This window comes from Pygoscelis adeliae, unplaced genomic scaffold (assembly GCF_000699105.1).
Source record: "Pygoscelis adeliae isolate BGI_AS28 unplaced genomic scaffold, ASM69910v1 Scaffold43, whole genome shotgun sequence".
Classification (NCBI taxonomy): domain Eukaryota; kingdom Metazoa; phylum Chordata; class Aves; order Sphenisciformes; family Spheniscidae; genus Pygoscelis; species Pygoscelis adeliae.
Window position 1 is genome coordinate 1501052 of NW_008824538.1, and position 19953 is coordinate 1521004.

The 19953-nt window shown below is 39.7% G+C and overlaps 1 protein-coding gene across 1 annotated transcript in view; it reads left to right on the forward strand.

The window, feature by feature from the left end:
• Positions 1-19953, forward strand: part of FAM179B (family with sequence similarity 179, member B) — a 47346-nt gene that overhangs the window by 12809 nt on the left and 14584 nt on the right. Inside the window, exons 3-11 of the mRNA XM_009321635.1 lie at positions 2463-2619; positions 4485-4619; positions 6703-6999; positions 9051-9316; positions 11255-11487; positions 13563-13663; positions 16932-17093; positions 19173-19271; positions 19713-19882. Of these exons, the coding sequence (XP_009319910.1) occupies positions 2463-2619; positions 4485-4619; positions 6703-6999; positions 9051-9316; positions 11255-11487; positions 13563-13663; positions 16932-17093; positions 19173-19271; positions 19713-19882 (1620 nt within the window). The remainder of the gene's footprint in view (positions 1-2462; positions 2620-4484; positions 4620-6702; positions 7000-9050; positions 9317-11254; positions 11488-13562; positions 13664-16931; positions 17094-19172; positions 19272-19712; positions 19883-19953) is intronic.

A 19953-nucleotide genomic window follows, 5' to 3' on the forward strand; every position in this document is an offset into this window, starting at 1 on the left:
TCAGATGATCCATTTTGTATCGAGGCTCCTTAAGTTTTCTCTCGCTGTCATATGCTTCGAACTAAGCAGTTGCCCACAAATATTTTAAGTGAGTCTAATCCCTGAAGGCCAATTAAAAAGCACGATCCTGCATTAGCACTGGCTTTCAGGGAGGAAGATTTTATGTCAAATTTTAAGCTTTTGAGCATTTCAGTGGATTTGCTTAAAATGCTGCACACTCGAGACTTTGACTGTTATGCGGATGAATTTAATCATATCTGCTGAACTTGGAGTCCATGAAATACAGTGCAGAACAGTAAATTGGAACGTGCGTTTTTGTAAGGAAAGACAAAATTTTTGCCATTTTTGTGAACCACAAAAAACGTCCCAGGAACAGTGAAGCTGTTTCATTCAAGAGCCTGTGTCCATGTAGCTGTGTACCTTGGGAACTGGTTGGTTTTTTAAAGCACTAAATGGAAATATAGGCAAATTGCTGCTTTGCTTATTTATTTGCTGCGAACAGGTACCATGTGTGAGTTAGTTTTTTAGATTTTAAGGGGGGGGCAGTCTTGGAGCAGAATTAGAAATACCTAATTTAAAAGTTTGAATTGTGAAGTTTATTTTTTCAAGAGGATTCTCACTGGGAGGGTATGGAGATTTAATTTCCCTTGGCTTGTATGTATATCTTGCTAACGTGTTGTGAATCCTCTTTCCTTGGAAGGGACTTGAAGGTTTTGTTGAAACTCTTGAAGTTTTTTTGTCTATATTCCATAACCATAAAAAAATTCTGTTTTGAAGATATTATGTGACAAAGTAAATATTATAATGATTCAAAAACAATTAGAGCATGCTCGTAGCCATGCTACTCATCTCATGGCTGTGCTGCTTCAAGTTCTGCTGTGCTTTATTTTGTGATGCCTTTGTGAAACCCCATTACAATATTGAATTAAATATTAAATTAAACCCCGTCAAGATATTAAATCAGAGCATTTAGCTGCTGTTTATTTGACCCAGTCGTTTAACTATCAAGACACTGTAATCTGTTAAATTACCGTGAGATTTATCGTGGTACATTGAACATTTAGCAGACCTCAGAGCTGGCTGTTTCCCCCCAGTTTTGCAGGGTTTGCTGCTGCCCAGGCGCAGCACGGCTGTACCGTCTATGTGCAGAGTTTGCTGCCGATCGGTTTCTCCGTGTCAAACACAACTTTTATTGTGTGGGCCAGGATGTGGAAGAGAGAAATTGAATTATGGACTAATGGAGAACTGCAGTTTCATATTGCAAGAGTTTTTGTGGTGGTCCCAGTTTCAGAATCTATCTTTACGGTGAACTGAGATCTTCAGTGAAGTTAAAAACCATATATTTTTGTAAATGAATGCACTATGTATGTGTTAGACTACATATTCTACATTCACACAACCAGTATTTTGAGTGAAGGAGGTTTTTAGGCTTAACGTGATGCTGTTCTTTCCGATACTGAACAAATATTTCCATTTCTCTTCAGACTTCTTTTTTGACCTCTGTGTGGAGCCTTGTCTGTGAAGGGGGACAGCAGAGTTAATACAGCCTGGAAATTATTTATATTACTGGTTTTACTAATGAAATCAGAAAGCAAGAAACCTTTATTTAAAGCATGATCTTTTCTTTGCTAAGTATTTATATTATTCAGATTTTTCCTTTAACTATAACTGATTCTCATTACAAGGTGCTGATATTACCAAATACAGCTTTTAGACTAAATACGAAACATGCTTTTTTCACACCTCAAGTAGCTGCTGTCTGTTCAAACATTTACATAGCTTAATGTACATAATTCAAAATGTTAATGTTTAATTTTTAAAATTGATGGCTAGTGCAACTCTCTACCAGTTTGTTTTGTTGGGTTTTTTTTCCCTTCAGTGTGAATAGTGTCAAACCTGTGTTAGAGTGAGAACTGGAAACCAACTAAAATGCTTTCTAATGCTTGAAATACTTAAAGTGTCGGATAGCTGGGAAAAGAAAAAGTTCATCAAAATGTTTTGCATTTAAAAATCAACTGCCTTTTATTAACAAAAGACGTCTGGCAGTTTGTATTGATGAGCCACGGTGTTCTGTGCTACATTTTAAGGTTTTAAAAAATCCTCACAGGTTTTTTGTGTGAAGGATCTGAATTTCTGAACTGTTGACCTGGCCGTGCTGCCACAAACTTACCCTTGGTTTCACCACGGTGAACGGCTTCGTATCTTATGTTACCAATCTTTTAATAAAGGGTTGGGTGAGACTGTTTAATGTTGGAAAACAGAATTAGTTTTTTATAAAACTAAGGTAGTGAGTTAACATACTGACAGAAGTTTGTGTAGCTTTACTATAAAGAGAGACAGGTCTGGGCTGTGGTGGGGTCTAGATGACAAAGGTACGCGAGCAATTCTGCTGTTTGTACAGAAAAGGGTTGTGCATTCACTTCACACAAATGTATGTTTCTTTATTTTCCTTTTTCCTACAGTTCTCTACATCCAGTGATTTTCTTCATTCTCCAAAGTTATGTCCCTCTCAAGGAGTACCAGTCAGCGATGAGTTATTTTTTAGTAGAAAAAGACCTTCAAGGAGTTTATTTCAGAATAGTATAGATTTTAACTCTGAGCATTCTTCTGTTTGTGCCGGTAAGTATTAACACAGAAAAGTGTTTGATCTGCCGCTTACAAAATACATTTAGAAGAACCTGAGCATAAATTTGTAGCTTCATGAGTATGGTTTATCATTTGTTGATCATTTGTTTTGTTATTTATTTTCATTTGCTACAAAGAGTTGAGTACTAGGCACAGGGCTACGCCTCCAGCTGAAGCAAGCGGCAGCAGTCCCATCCATGCTCCTGGAGAAGTTTCCAAAAAGCAACAGTGTGGTTGTGTGGACAGATGTATTGAACAAAAGGTCTCGGGAGGTCCCTGAAATACAGAGCTTTCTGCTGCTTTTGTAGAATTGGGAAAAAGAAGTACCATGTAGATCAGCAACAGAGTAATTCAGCCAACGTTCTTTCACACTGTAAAATACAATTTGAATTGCAGATAGAACAGTAAATTAAAAGGAGACACAGAATTTTACTGACTTTTGAGCAAGAATATGTTGTTGGCTAGAATAGCAGTTGTTATCATAAAAGGTATGCTGTCAGGTGTTAGCTGGCAGTGGCGGCAGGGAATGAAATACCGTAAACTGGACAACATGTTGGGAAGGTCATATTTATGTATGTGTCCTGGTTCCAGCTTGGATAGAGTTAATCTCCTTCCTGGTAGCTGGTACAGTGCTGTGTTTTGGATTTAGGGCGAGAACAATGTTGATAACACACCAATGTTTTAGTTGTTGCTGAGCAGTGCTTACACTAGTCAAGGGCTTTTCAGCTTCTCATGCTCTGCTGACTGAGCAGGCTGGGGGGGCACAAGAAGCTGGGAGGGGGCACAGCCAGGACAGCTGACCCCAACTGGCCAAAGGGACATTCCATACCATGGGACGTCATGCTCAGTACATAAACTGGGGGAAGCTGGCCGGGGGGGCTGCTGTTTGGGGACCGGCTGGGCATCGGTCGGCGGGTGGTGAGCAATTGTACTGTGCATCACTTGCTTTGTATAACAATATTATTATTATTATTATTTTAATTCAGTTATTAAAGTGTTCTTAATGCACAAGTTTTCTCACTTTTACCCTACTGATTCTCTCCCCTATCCCACTGGGGCAGGGGGAGGAGAGTGAGCGAGCGGCTGTGTGGTGCTCAGTTGCCGGCTGAGGTTAAACCACGACAGTATGGTAGGCTGCTCATGAGAGCAGACCAGTGCATATCTATTCTAGATTTGCGTATTTTCTCTTTTTGCTTTGTATAATCACCTAGGGTAGAAAGCTGTCTGAAGAGTGAGCTCTAAAGATTGTTTTAAAAAATGAAAAATGTCATGTTTTTGAAAACCAGGTCTGTAGAAGATTGTAGGTATAGTGCTCCACTTAATTTATGCAAGCAGTGTAGACTCAGTGTATTTGAATTGTTTTTTAATAGCTAAAAGGCATGTGAAAAGACTGGGTAAGACCAGGCATGATTTATTCTCTTCACTTGGCAGCAGGTTTTATTCTCTGCTTTGTCTGAGGAGCACTGACATGTGTGGCATGCCAAGTTTGCTCACTGCTGTGCTAGGAGTGACACCACTCTTAAAGAAACTCACTGCATTTTTGGGCTTTAAGGTGTTGCCTTCCTTTTGTTGTCATGTATTCAAAGAAGTGATTGTTTTGGGTGTTTCTTTTGACCCCCCTGCAATTCTCAAAGTTGCAAAAGTGCCCTGGAAAACGGCCAGCCATTTTTCCAGTTTGTGCTTATGAACAGTACTATGAAGTTGCTTAGAAACTCTTGAAGTAAATACTTTCAAAGTAGTTATATTTTACACTGAAAGTTAGACAGAGTCTTAATTCACTATTAAATATTATTGTATATTTTTCATTGAATACCATATGTTAAGTATTTATCTAGTTATTTGTGTTTTTCTTTTGAAAGGTGCTATGGGCTCTCATCAGCCACAAATTTCAGGGAAATGTGGAACACTTGGATATACACAGATACGTGGGAAGAGTGGTAGCGTGGACTCTGATTTACAATTTTTAGGATTAAATAACTGTCAGCAAGACAAAGGTATATGGATTCTAACTGTATCGTAAGTCAGTGCGTGTTATTCTGGAAGTGTCTCTTTATTTCTATGCTGCCTTAAGAAATAAAAACTATTACTAAAACGTTGTTCAGTCCCTATTCAGACATATTTGTGCCTCGTTCCTGTGTAATGCTTTTCATTCGTGGTTATTAATTTGCAACCCACATCTTTGGTATCTGACTGTATCGGTGGTGCTGTAACAGAATCTGAACTTTTTTTGAAAAATTGATTTTTAGAGTTCTGTTAATGGTATAGATCAGATCAGTCCAGCGTGCTAACAGCAAGGGCCACGTCGGAGCCTTGCCCCTCTGAGACTGGTTAACATACCTCTTTTGGTCCCCTCTAAGGTGTGGAGGGCAGCCGAGGTGTCTCAGCAGGAGCGTGTGCAGGAGGAGGCACAGGCTGCTCCTTTCTGCTGAGCACAACACCTGGGTGCAAGTGACCTCGGTGTGCTGCACAGACACTGTGCTGCTGCATGTAAAGCTTTTAATTCTCATATTGTTGTGTTAATTTGTGGTGGTCTCTGTACAGCTTTCGCTGGACAGATATCCAGGGAGCTGCTATGTCAGGTGGCGTTCGCTGCTAGTTTCAAAGGTGAGGCTAGGGATTTGATTGAGTGCACCTTAAGCCGAGAGGTGGAGGCTGAGATAAATCAGGACCTGGAACACATAGAAACTTGTCTGTTCATAAGTAGCAATAATAGTGAAAATGCCAGATGTACACCTAGGGAAGGAATGAACTCACTGTACGGAGGAATAGATGGTAATGATACCAAATCTGTGGACAGAGCCGCTTTGAGTGGTCCAGATGTGTTAGACAAGGGATAGAGCTGACAGCCTTCTTGGAAGATATGTAGGAACTTCATTTACTCAGTTTACTTCTAGCCACTTACGGGCCCTAGGTACTGTGTTTTTCTCATGCCTGTGGAAAGAAAGGAGAAATTTCCTCTTTTTTTTTTTTTCCTCTATAACTACAAAGTCAATGTTCTCTTCTCTTAGTCTCGGTCTTCAGAAGGCTGTCAGGTACTTTGCCCACACTTGCTGATTTATTTCTCTGCAAACAGTTTTGTGCCAGATATTACCCTTACTTGAGCCTTTCTCTGGTAGTACAAGCCACACCTGACTTGGTTGTCTCAGTTTTGCTGCCCTGGGATACCTGGGGAGCGCCGGGATGCTGCAGCCTTGGAAAGCAGCAGGAGCAGAAGACAGAGACCTTGGAGCGATCTGATTTGTAAAGGGACTTTTTTATGCTATAACTAAAGGCATAATTGAATGGTTTTCTTTCCAGTGACACAGACAATTAATAGGTTCCCCCAGCCCGACTCACATTGTCACTTGTTCTCCCTCCCACGCTGTGCTTTCCCATTCTCCCAGTTGTGCCAGTGGGACTGGTTGTGGGGCTGTGCTCTCGGTGAGATGGCCGAGGTAGCCCACCTTACAGTGATCTTTCCAGAGGCTGTCAGGAACTCTGTTAAAACTTGTCCTCTTTTTCACTTGCACGGTTAAAAGCTTGAGTGCAGGCGGGGAACATGCATCTGCTTTCCATGGGAACCGATTAAAACAGTCTAGTTCCAAATCTACATTTACCTTTCCATTTTTGACCTACTGGTTTCTGGGAAAAAATAATTTTTGGAATTTTTTTGTTTTGTTTTTTTTTTTAAAGGAAGGTAGAATTTATAACATTTGTGCTTTATTTGTACTCTTGTATCACTGAGTTTTGAGACTGGTGTTTGCAAATTTTATGCTGTGCAGGCTTGGAATATGGAGCAGCAAGCAGCAGAACCATGTTCAGTCTACTTGCATCATTTGTTTTTTTAAATACAATTCTTCAAAACATGACTGTGAAATAGCTTAGGCTCAAACTCGTTTCATCGAATGCAGAAAAAGGAAATTGATATTTTGAGGGACTATGCAAAATGAAGGTAGCTGATTTCCTGTTTGCTTGGGTAAAATGCTGACCTTCAGTTTTGACTGTCTAGAGGGTGTATTATTTCATTGTAAATTATTATTATAAGAGCTGTCAAAGAGGCTAATTACCACAAATACTATTCACTTTTTCTTTGCTCAGTTTGTGCCAGCCTAAATTTTTCCAGCAAGACCCAGAGAAGTTTTTGCAATCCAGTAGAGCATACGGTGTCCTTCCAAGGTCCTAATGCAAGCCAGGGGGCCTTCATTCTGCCGTCTTATCCCCTGTCATCACCCAGGAACAGTCCAAAGCACGTCTCCTCTCCAGCTGGCTCTCCAAAGAAGTCACAAGATAATACCGTGAACTTCTCAAACTCCTGGCCTCTTAAAAGCTTTGAAGGACTGCCTAAGCCTAGTTCACAGAAGCAGCTTCTCATTCAGAAGCCAGGAGGCAATACAGGTAGGAATGTTGTCAATTTAATGAAAACGGATTTCAGGTTTGCATTTTGAGTGACTCCAAGCAGTGGTCAGAAAACCTACAGTGGCGGGGAAATGGGGAATTACGCGATGCCCCAGTTGCAGCTGGAAACGTGAGGGTTTTATAGCTGCACTATTCTGGTCACATTGCTGGAGGCTTCTTTCAAAAAGTGAAGTCTTTTTATTTGGATGGTTTTAAATACTGGCATGTTCTGTTCCTTTTGTCTTTTAAATAAGTGAGATAAAGCATAATATGCCTCAGCTCTGCTTTTCTTGTCAGTAATGTATCAGTGAAAAGTTTGCCTTCAAGCTAAAATAAAACCAAACCCCAAAATCTAGCCCTTTTAAAGGGAGCCAATACAGAAATAACTGTTACTTTTAATACTCTAATTAATACATGTGCAAGAAAATATTATTCGTTGCATTTTGACTTTTTGCCTCTTTATTTGCCTTTGGAAACTTATGTGTCGCATTTCCCCCACTCAGAATAGCTCTTTAAAACCTGGTTACAAACAGCTACATCTCTAACGAGTGGAATCGGTGCTGATTTCACCCTGATTTACACTGACAGCTAATGGCAGAGACTGCTATTTATGATCTGATTTCCTCTGTCTTTAAAGACCTCACGCACACATTGGTTAATAGTTTTAAGTTTATTTAATTACAATTGCTTAAACAATTTTGCTGATTTCTTTTAAATACTTCCTAAAGGCTTTATTTTAGCTTTAGTATCTGTTTAGCTTAAACTGATTCCTAGTCACTCATGAGGCTTACCTTCTGTAAGCAAAGTAACAGTTTCCATGTACGATTTTGCACTGATTTAAAGAAATCTGTTTTAAAATTCATCTTCATTGAAACATGTATTTTTGCACATATGTAGAAAATTTCTAAATTAATTCTTTGGAAGTCACCTGTCCCTGGAATGCATGTAATTTTATCTTGCAGATGTGTGTTCATCGCTTGTTGGTTTTCTTCATATTATCCATATGCATTTCAGGTTTTTTCTGTTTCTTTAGAGTAACTTCATTGTTGTTATAGCAGCTTACAGGAGAGTTTGTTAGGGCGCCAGTCTTCTTTTTTCCTTAATTAAGAAAGTTAAGTACCTTTTAAAGGTATGAAGTATATGTTGGTATGCACATGCATGAAACACTATATTTTTTAAAAGAAGGAGACACTAGAAGTAGAAGAGATTGGTAACCGAGCTTGAAATGCAGGGAGATGGAAAAGGTAGAGTCAGGAGGTAATAGAAAATACCATGGAAGGAGGCAAGTCTGGTAACATCCTAATGATTTTGTAAAACTAAATATTGAAAAACGTGCGTAAGTAAGTATTCAGGAGTGGGGGTTTGGCACATTTGGAAAATTGATGTTGGAGGAGGAATGTTGAAAGTTTTTCAAATTATGAATGGCATAAAAATAAAGTTGGATAGGGAATCACTATCTACTTTTGTTCATGTGAGAAACATACTTTCATCTGTGTGTGTGTGTATATGTGTGTATATATTTATACACATGAATATGTGTATACATGCATACATGAAGGAACTAAGGAAGGGGTTCGGTGACATCAGGTTTTAAATAAAAGGAAGTAGTTTTTTAATGCTCATTGTGGAGCCGACTACTGCAGGCTGCTGAAGACGCCAAAAGCATGAAGGAAGTGGACGTATGTACCAGGACGGTGGGTCAGCTCGTGCCAAACCTCTGACTGAGGAACTTCCTAAATCCTGTCTGAATCTCTTCAGTGTTGGTTTCTTACCTTGTTAGGGGACAGGCCTTTCGTCTGACTCAGTACAGCTGCTTTTATGTTCTTACTGGTTTTATTCAAATGTGCTCATACTCAGCCAAACAGAATGTCCTTGAAATGCATTTATAGTAGTAAATAAAATTGCATGCGTAAGTATGTTTTTTAACACTCACCTCATTATAAAAGGAGTTTTCCGGTGTGACATAGAAACGAGGCGTGGAGTTTATTCTGGCGAGTGCTGTGTTCCTGCCACCCCTCCAGAGGACTGACATCTGCTTGTGTCTTCTTCAGGGGAGAATTTGAAGGAGAAACCTTCTCCTCTGCAGCTGAAACCCACCCTGGTGAGACACCCAACCTCCCGCAGGGGCCTGAACGGGACCAGACCCGTCCCCCCCATACCCCGCCTCGCTAGCCCGCTGCCCGATAAGATTGAATTAAATGTGACAAAGTGGAGAAAGGAAGAGTGTGAGGACGTGTGGCTGAATGAGGTGGACAGGAAGCTTGCAGCTGATCTTTCAGAGCTAAATGTTGATGGCGAGGAAGTGGACCAAGAAGAGGTTGGTTTAAATATGACACAGCGCACTTTTAATAGTTGATATATTATAAGCTTTTTGTTTTTAAACAAGAGCCAGAAAATGAGAAATGTTTCTGACTTAAATTTTGTGACGCTGTCATCGCTACAGCAGGTTTTCAGTGCGATACCGTTGGGTGTCTGATAGAAGCTAAGTAAAGCAATCAATACTGCTGTTGAAGCACACTTCCCGTGTTTGTTCCAGACATCTTGGTTTCCCTTGTTTTTCTCAGAGCCAAAGTCGTAATGTTTTCAGTTACTGTAGTACCAAGGCAGAACTGCAGGCCTTTATACAGCTTCTGTTCTCGTTATCGTTGACTTCATTTTAAATTTCATGTCAGATTTAAGTAATAATCCTTTCTTCAGTTATAACAAGGGGCCCAAAATAACGAATAACTTCCTTGATGAAGGTTCATTTGACTCAGCCCGGGAGTTTCCTCAGCCTCCCGGCTTTGCTGAAGCGGGCTGTCCCTGATACCCATGCAGCGTGTCCCAGCTCTCTGGGAATTCAGTCATTTTTTCATGGAGTAAAATGAGAAGAACCGATGTGAAGCTGGGTGATGTGGTGTCACCTGCAGCTGTTTGATATCTCACAGGCACGTTTGGCATTAGGCCTGGCAGGTCAGCATCCCCCTTGTAAATGGAAATCCTCTGGTAATAATTTGGGCCCATTATGTGTATTCAGCGGCCAGTGTTTTGAGTGTGCCACTCAACCTGTGACTTAGAAAATATTTGAAATATTAAATACCTTTAAAAATCTATCCCTTCTGTGACCCATGAGACTTGTCAAACAGACTTACTTTAGCATTTCCCTGTACTGGTCCATGAAATGCTTTGCAGCCAGTGAGGCTGTAGATCCCACATGGCTATTTCTCAGTCGCATGGGTTGTCCAGTGAGATCCCCCTGCGTACGGAGCCAGTGTGTCTGCTGACCCCCGCCACTGTGCCCAGTACATGCCGCAGGATCCTCTCGCTCGCTCTGTTGCCCAGGTCTCTCAGATGTTTGAGAAATACCAAATAGCTGCACCAGTGTAGGACACAGAAAAATACTGCAGAGGCATGCCGGATTATTTCAGGAGGTGGTGGGGAGGTGGAACTGTATCCACACTACCCTCATCAGTACAAACCGAAACCACTGCAGTGTGGATTACGAGAGAGGCATAGGGATCAGGTATGACTGGATTTTGTATGATCTTCCCTGTATCATCCCGTGCAACACGTCCTTATTTCTGTCACAGTTCATAGAAATTGTTTGAATCTCAAATCCTGTCTTCAGTCCCCGTGGATCTGAGAACAGTTCCAGTAGGACTTAACGGCTTTGCCTTACTATCTTTATCTTCCACGCTGTAGTCACTACTGGAAGTAATTTAGCTGCTAAACAGATAGGGGAATAATTTTTTTTACATCAAATATATTCAGTAAAAAGAGGAGAGAATATGCAGCAGAGCTCTAGTCATTATAGATTTTCCTGCTTATTTGAGTAGGAGCTCTGCTTGCCAGGCACAGTTTTCAGGATTCACTTCTGCATGTTGTGCAGCTTCGTGCAGTTCAGATGTGAGAAGCCTGAGGTCCCAATTGTGTGTATTAGCAGCCATCAAACACCTTCTTTAGTCTATTAAAAGAGACAAGAGCAGCTGCTGTATTTTTTCAGGAATCTGTTCTTGTGTTTTGCAAAGTTAAGCTAGGATACAGTGTCTGCGGGAATTTGCATTTAATAGTGTGGTTATTCTTTGAAGCAAAACAGTGAAAGGGATCGTTGTAATACTGTATAACCTATGTACATATTCAGTCACATTGCCCAACAGAGGCATGTGCACTGAACTGCCGTGAATTGAACACTCAGAAACATACTTCCTTTTGCTTAAGAAAGCTTTTTTCCTATGCAGTGAATAAAAACTGTCATTTTGTTTTCAATCGTGTTTAGATGCAGAATTCACTTAGATCTTTACGAAACAGCGCAGCTAAGAAGAGGGCAAAGCTAAGCAGCAACATTTCAGATCTTGAAAGTCCTGATTCTGCTCTTAAACTTGATCTGTCCGTGGATTCCCCCTCCCACGCTTCGTCCCCGGGCGCGGGCTCTTACAGCGAAAGCGGAGTTTACAGCCAGGAGTCTCTGACTTCACCCGTGTCCACGGTCCCCCCGAGGAGGAGAATAACGTGAGTGGAACTCGTATGTTAACGCTGCTTTGAAATTCTCACACGCAGCCTCTGCTGGTGTTAGTTAAATATTAAAGGGAGTGAAATCTGTAATACATTTTTTATGTAAGATTGCTTTGCTTAATAGCTTGATTTTTATACGTGAATTATTTTCCTATCTAAAAATACATTGCTCTGTACAATAGCTGCTTAATTATATTATTCTCATTTGTGCTGGCTTTTAATTTTAAAGAGTTCCCTGGTGCAGCCATAGTAACACAGTGCAGTTGCTAAAGTACTGCCAGTGGTAGTAAATATTTTATTAAGACTTTAGCCTGCCATAGAAGTTATGTGAACCATAGCCTAAACAAATGAGTAAGAAGGAGAATGAGTTAAGAGGAAGAATAAGGTTTGCTTACCATAGCCTGGAAATTGGAGAAGGAATGGGTTGGTTTTTTGCAATAAGAGGAGGACAATGTAGATGCTTCTTATTATTGCAAATCACAAACTGTTTCCATTTTATTACTATTGTTAATTTAAAATGCCTTCATAGAGCTCTTCTAAAAGAAATTGTGTGGTGACACATGCTACTCTGATTGTAAAGAGCAGTGACCCAGTTGGTGATTAGCAGTATAAACTATTTTATTTTTTAATGAAATAAAAAAGGTTTTGAGGATTTTTGCAAATTTTGCAGTACAGAATCTCCTTTTCTGCTGTCAGAACCCATGATAAAGCTGCTTGTAGCTCTGATCCAAAGATATCTTTTATTTTTATGTGTACTAAATGCATCTTTATATAACTGGCATACAACTGTATTAACAGAATAGGAAGGGAATATACAAAAAGGTTTTTGAGACAGAGTGAGACTGGAATGATTCAGAAATGGAGGATTTTCACAGGATTTTCTTCCCTATATGCATTACTGCTGAATCACAGTTTTAAAAATAATCTTTAAAATGAAAAATGCTAGAATACCTAAAAAGTCAAGACTATAAAATTCTGTGTATGATGGTGTTCCAGGCAAGGTTTTGACTAGGACACATTCTATACAACATGCCATTTCCATTATTCAGTGACAGAAGCTCAATGTTTTACAGGATTCAAAGATACAGGAATTCTGAACTAGCGAGGAAGAAAGGGGACAACTGGCAGGAAGGCTGAATTTGTAGAAGTGACAAAATATATCCCAGCAGACCTTAAAAGCCTTGTAATGTTCATAAAAATGTCTGAGAGTTTAGTTCAGATGCTGGTTTGCGAGCATTGGAAATTGGCATTTTCTGTTCACAAAATCTGTGTAGCTGGGCAACAAGAATGTAGGCTGCTTCTGTGTATTGACTTTTACAGGGATCAGTTTATCCACTGATAAACTACTGTGAGGAGTGGGACCTCGATACTGGTATTAGTGAAGTTTCTGAAGCATGGGGTTTCCTCAAGATCTTACAAGCAAGTTTTCTAGTTGTGTGTATTTAAGTCCTAGCAGAAAGTGGAACAGCTGCGGAAAAGACCTCCAAGATCATCGAGTCCAACCGTCAACGTAGGCGTTGTTACGTAGGTGTGCATAATATTTAACAGTGCAGGGCTCTGGGTTGAACCACCTTTAATATTCAAACGCATCATTTTAGAAAAGAAGTATCAAGATTGTCTCGTAGATAACAGCATTCTCCTGGTGAATGTCTGTGTGCTAGACACTGAGCTGAAAACAGCTCATTTCTGGAAGTGGAAGGTTAGTGGATTTGGTCACTGTCGTTTGCCATTCTTTGCCAGATCGGAACCAGCTTCGTCAGTCCCCTAAGCCAAACGATTCCTTAGCTTTTTGAATGTATGCTAAATTTAGTCCTAGTGTGAAGTTTACTCTTAAGGGTTGTCTTTATGGTGTTCTTCGTAATGGACCTGCTCATCACATAATTTCTATTGAATTAATTTTCTTTTTCCAGTCAGTGTGAACATTTGTGGAAGTATACTGGAAATATTTGTCCAAGTACACTGGGGAGGAGAAACTGAAATCTATTGATGTCTTTGCTACAAAGTGTCATTTAACTGGGCTCTGACTAGTGTGTAGAATTGGATTTGTAAAAATTTGTTTTATATTTTAAAAGGTCAGACACCTTTCCACTACTTGGCAGCAAATCACAGCCTGCAAGAGTATCGTCAGCAAGAAGCAGAGACCCAAATGTGGCAGAACATAACTCCAGCACAGGTATTTCGCTGTGCATATCAATGTATACCTTGCTTGTATAAGGTATAGATGTAACAGAATGGTCACTTGATGTGTCTGTTCTTACTTGTTCAATCAGCTCATGTTCCTTCAGCACTTAAAAAAAAGGTACCTGTAGCGGGCAGAAACCGATTATTTTTGATTATTTATGTTTAATCAGTTTTGATTCAACTGGATGGAGGAAAGGAACTGAGGGAGCTGTGTCTACAGAGGTCTTTTCTGACCTCTCTTCCCAAAGACTGCTCTGTTGCATCCCTTTGCAGCCTCAGCAGCTTTGTATTTTTTCCAAAAAGCTTACAAAACTTAGTTCAGTTAAGATCGGAGGGCATCCTACACGCCTGAATTTGCAATTCACATTAAAAAACTAGTAGTTGCTACTGAGACTCATGATCTTTTTTCAGAAATTGAAGCTATTGCTCCTGATTCTAGCTAGGGCCACTTTTCTCAGGATAAATTAGCAAATAGGTTTGTCAAGTAACAGCGTAAGTCAGAAAGCAAATACTGCAACATATGTACTAATGCATGTTGTGGTTAATGATTTTGCATTTGTTATACGAAAAGACCTTCTGTGAGAAGTTGACCTTCAGTGTAAAATAAAGAGCAGCACATTTATTTTGCTTATTGAGCCAGTTAATCAACCAGAATGCACAGCACTGGACCTCCCGTGAAGAGCTGACAGCCTACTAATGATAAGGTGAATGTAACACCTGTAATACAGCTAACTGGTAAAGAAGGTCCTTTGCTCCCACTACTGACCGGACCTGGCCCATCACACAAGTCAAATCTCAAAAAGCTCCAAATTTTTACACTGGGACTTGGAGAACTTGTAAAAATCGGTTTGGTATTTAACTGGTCTCATCAGATGAAAGTTTTTTTCTAACATTGAATGTAAATCCCCCTTGCTGTAACTTATGTCATTACATTTTTATTTTATTTCGGAGGATGGAATATTTTCTTCTTCCAAGCCGCTACCTTTTATTGTATTTTTCTTTCCCTCTTTCATTTTCTGTCCTTAGACTAATTCCTGTTTTTTTCTAGCTTTCCTTCGTAGGTCAAACTTTATGGACTTTTTAACTGCTGTCATCTAGGCTGTTTTCAACAGATCTACCTCTTTCTTGAAATGCAGTACCCGTATAATACCCCTTGTGCACTTAGAACTGAAAGGGTAGTTATGGTTGTGTTGTTTTAAAACATGCAAAATCAGTCCTGTCCTACCTGAGTCTTGCTCTTCTTGGATCATTCTTCTACTTTATCATGAGCTCCTTGAATTCAGATCCTGTCCTCAAGCGTGCGTGTATGCTTCCCATTTGCTGACCTTTGTTTGAATTCAGCATGCTGCCTTATTATCCTGCTGTTTGGGCAAAATATTGGATAGTACCGGGTCCTGAACAGACTGCAGCAGAACCCTGCTTGATACATCCCTCCATTTGGAGAATGAAGCTTTTGGTAACTTCTCTGCATACGTATGCCTGGGATGATATATGGCATCTCTCACTTCTTTCCTGCCCACAAGGTCTGTTGCTGTGTCATAAAAGGAGACCAGGTTTCTCTGATCATACTGTTTTCTGGTGGGTGCTTCCAAATACATTATTTACCCTGACACAGTCCTGGGAACCAAATTGCCCAGCATATGGGTCAGTTGTTCTCTGGCTCATTCTTCAGCTTCTTCCTTTTTATTAAAGAATTTAACACTTTTGCTTTTTTCTGTTCTGGAAATTTATTTGTCCCTTACTTGCTAATTGACTTGCTAATTGAGCTCAGATTGCTTCAGCTGTTTCTCTAAGATGAATTTTACCAGCTTCTCTTAGCTTTGTTGTAACAGAATGGCAGCTCTCAGACATTTCTTACTTCCCAAATTCTTTCTGTAACATGTAAGTTTGTGCAGCTTTTAATAGTTGACACCTTGAAAACCTGTCTGCCTGCCGTCAGGCCCGTAGCTCGTCTTTCCCCCGGGGTCCTGACAGTTTCAGAGGCCAGAGGGTGCTGTTGTACCAAATACAGCAATTAATGGATCAGTCCTGACGTGTGAGGTCTTAATGTTGATATATGAAACACTATAACAACTAGACCTCATTGTGACAGTGCAGAAATTCATGGTCAGGGAGTTCTTGGACCTTCAGGGGATCCGGCCGTATAGTAATTTTCCAGAGCATCTCACGCCAGCCCAGATCAGGGCACCGTCCATAGTGTTCCTTGCTGGGAGAGCCTCACCATCTCAAGAATCCCACAGCAAAACATTCCCTTTGGTTTCCATCCCCTAGCAGAACTAAACAGCCTGCTCCCATCCCAGTTCTCAGCCGAAGAAGAGAACACAAGGAACCTTTTTAAGGATTTCAGTACGGCTCTTGCTCTCACGTGGATGTGGTTGGGTTGACAGTGACGGCCACCAGTCCAGAACTTCAAGACAGATGGGCGCCGGCGGGTGGCAGGAGATGCATCGGTACCGTCACGTCTGTGGCAGGGGGAAGCAGAACCGCTGCCTGGTACCCCTCGTAGCACACTAAGGGAGACGCCTGGGTCACTCTAGTTGCTGGGATTACCGGAGTTAGGTCAGCCTGTCACCTTGGTCGTGCCTGTCAGTCCCTTCAATTAAATGGGGGGTTAGTTCCAGGGAATTTGTGGAATATGTAGTAAAAGCACGTATATGAAAATTCTTCTGTCTTTTTAGGTATTTTAATTTTAGGGGTATTTGGAAAAGCAGAAATGATCCTTTAAAGGATTCCTGAAGTAACTAGTGTTTGGTTGGTTTTTGTTTTTAACCAAAACCAAAATGTATTGAGAACGTTTTGCAGGCATAAAAATGCCCAGTTTCTGTTGTCTGTAATTGTAACATAAAAATGTGTTCTATGACTTCTAGGGTACATAAATGGAAAGATTTCTTGTGTTTAACTGGTATTTTACTGTTTTCACTTAGTTGACTTCTGACTTAATTTGGCTTTTAATGCTAAATCACTTAGTATTCAGTTGTTCAGATTTGAAAGACTTCAAAAAATAATTTTTCAAGCTTTGAGTTAGATTTTCAACCTGTGTTTATCTGTAGATGAAAGCCTTTGCATGTGAAAAAGGAGTAGAGCCCAAGCATCTTTGTTGAAATGCTCAGATTTCTGTAGGAAAAAATGCTCATACTATATGCATAAAACCAGTCTGAGGGTCTCTGAAAATGTAACTATTTGAGAATGTGGTAGTGCACAGGAAAAACTATTTCTAATTTTTTTTTAAATATTTGACTTTTTTCCTTTTGCACGGCTAGCATTTCATGATAAGGGGACTTCTAACGTTAGCGTAGTTGGCCAACATTTGAACTGTGGCAATGGATGTGGAGATTGTGAGGACAAGAAGCGAGGAGAAGTGTCATGTACTGTTTTTAAAAGTCAAAATATGGAACACCAAAGCAATTTTAAGCATTCAAAAGGTTTGTGAGTTTGCTACATTGCTGTTCATCTGAGCTCTCATTTATGGCAAAAACTGAGGCTGTGTAGAGCCTTTTGTAAAACAGGTTTTATAGAAAATACATTTCAGGGAGTTTAGCATGGTTTCCTCTTTTCTAGTCTTTATGCTTATGCTAACAAGTTGGGTTTTTTTCTGATATTAACTGAAATTAGACTGCCAATTAAATTGAAATTAAAAGTCAATTGATAGTACATGGCATGAAAAAAGGACCAAATTGCTATATATCTCAGTCTGAATAAATGAACAGCTTTAAAAGTTTGGTTTTAAATTACTCTGTTGTTCATTGCTAAAATTAAGGAACTTAAACCATTATACTTTATGTTTCAGTTTTAACTGGGTCATTTTAGTGCATCCTAGGAGCTACTGTTCCCTACGTCAGAACTGTTGTGTGTATGATATGGATGTATTTTCCAACTCTAAGCTTGTTAGAATAGAGCAGCAACTCTTTTTTTTTTTTAACATCAAAAGTAAAACGTGGAAGTCGGTTTAAGGAGCGTACGGTTTCACTGTCTCTTGTTCAGATCTCCCTCATAGTCGCTAAAATAGATACCAAGTAACCATGTTTTAGTGACAAATACAAAATTAAATAGCAATATTCCACATGTTAATAGACATTGAATAATGAAGATCTTTGTCCCAATAAGATTTTTTGTTTTCTCCATCTCTTGTTTCAAGATTAAACATGGACAGTTTTGTCTATTCTCAAGGTTTTATAGAAATGGTGGAGTGCTATTTTTTTGTGAAACATTTAAAGCTGAGCAATGGAAGTAAAGTTTATAATCAGATTTGTAAACCCGTCTCTTTTTTGTTAACACCTGCTTATCCTGTGAAATGGAAGTCTGTACGTTTTTCGGGCTAGAAGCTGAGGTTAGGACAGAAGGTCCTGATCTGGGGGTAGGTTCCAAAGAGGATCCAGTCTTTGATGCACGTTCATTTACAGTCTAAGAGAGAATTGCTCATGAAGCCTCAAGAATTATGTTCAAGAAAATCCCAAAAGACCAATTTTGACAGTTCTTGAATGTTAAAACTTGGAACATTCAGAAGCCAATGATTGGGTTTGTGGGAGGACAAAGTAACGCTTTCAAGAGAAACCTTTTCACTTGATCTTTTTTCTTGTAAAGCATAAAAAGGAGAGCTCCAAAATTAAAACTATGTAATCAGGTAATTTGTAAAGTAGAGAGGCATCTGTCATACTCTTGCCTGTCATTATTTTTGGCAAACGAAAGATTGAGGTGAGGGCAGAAAGCGTAACAGAGCTGCCAAGAGTCCCGGATTGTTGAGGTGCTGCAGCTTGCCTGGTGGAGGGCTATTGCAGGTTCTGGGTTCCTTCTTGAAGCTGTCAGAGATGTTACGGCAGGGGTAGGTGTAGACAGAGGGCTGCCAGTTTACCGGAGTGTTTCTCAACTGGGGTGGTTCAGTAGTCCACTGGCTTCATTTATGCACTTTCTAGTAGGTAATCAGGCTTTCCTAAATCATCTTCTCTGTTTAGAAATTTCAGATTATTCAGTTTAAATAGCAAAAGCAAACGGTGCCCTTCTTTTGTCACAGGCTATCATTTTTATTGCAACTAGTGTAGCCAATATAGAAGTACATAATATATGTGACCCACTTCGGTGAAGAATTTGAGGGACTGCTAATTTATATGGGAAACAGCATTAAGTGCTGCTTTGGGGAAAAAATATTTTAGCAAATTCTGTTTTGATTCAATTGTGCTGAATTATCTAAGAAACAGTGCTATACGTCCACTAAGTGAGTTAGAAACTGGGTTTTTTCAGTGGAATCAGTGGATTTATAAATCCTCTTACAAACGTTGGTTTTCTTTATAATCTTTTGGCAGAAATTTTGTTTGCTATATGCTTTCCATGATTTTGAGGATATCAGTATTTAGTAAATCTTGTTAACATCAGTAACTTGAAAATAGACTGGTTCATAAAAGCGATAAATTCAGATGTCAGTGTATGATGACATTTTAGAAAAATAAAACATGTACCAAAGCGTAAACTACATGATTTACATTGTGTGATTTTTTTTTTTTGTTAAGGTCTTGCAGAATCAACGTCTAGTTTTCCACAGATGAACAATCTAGATTTCATTTCACCAAGTGTGCTGTCTGAAGATGCAGTTGTAATTGTTGGTAAAGGTATTACAAAACCAAAATTATCTCCTGTATCTCATCATGTTATTAAAATGAGGGAAAATGCACCTTTATAGAGTGGGAAAAGAAAAAATAGATTCTGTACAACATTTTAGATTGTGAACAATCTCCAGTTTAAACGGGTATAAAAAGAATTACGCTTGAAAGTTTTCCAGTTACTGGATATGCTATTCCATTCCAACAACAAAGAAGGGCAGCAAATTAAGAAGGTTAGGTCTTGGTTCTAGCTCAGCGTGCACACGTGTACGTGCATCCATCCTACTCGGTAGAATAAGGTAAGAGTACCTTTGGGTGGAAATTGGCACTAATAGTACAGTAGCAATGTTTTTATCTTCTTGAATTACTTTTGGTTTTCTTTAGTTTTTGCTAGGTTCTGCTGAACGAAATGGTTATTTTGGTGAGGGCACAACATGATATGCCTTTCAGGTGTTTTTGGAAGCCCTCCTCCTGCACGAACATACAGCCAGTCCATAACGTGTGTAGCGAATGGAGATGACCAAGCTCTCAAAGAGGAGACTGAGCCATCATCAGGGATCTCTGGGAGAAGCATCCAGCAGAACAGTGCTTCTCATTTCCGTGTTGAAAATGAAAAAGAGGTAAGAATTTCAGAACTTTTTTGTTGTCTCACTTCCTGTTTTTATATGTATGAATACAGCTCGATACAGTT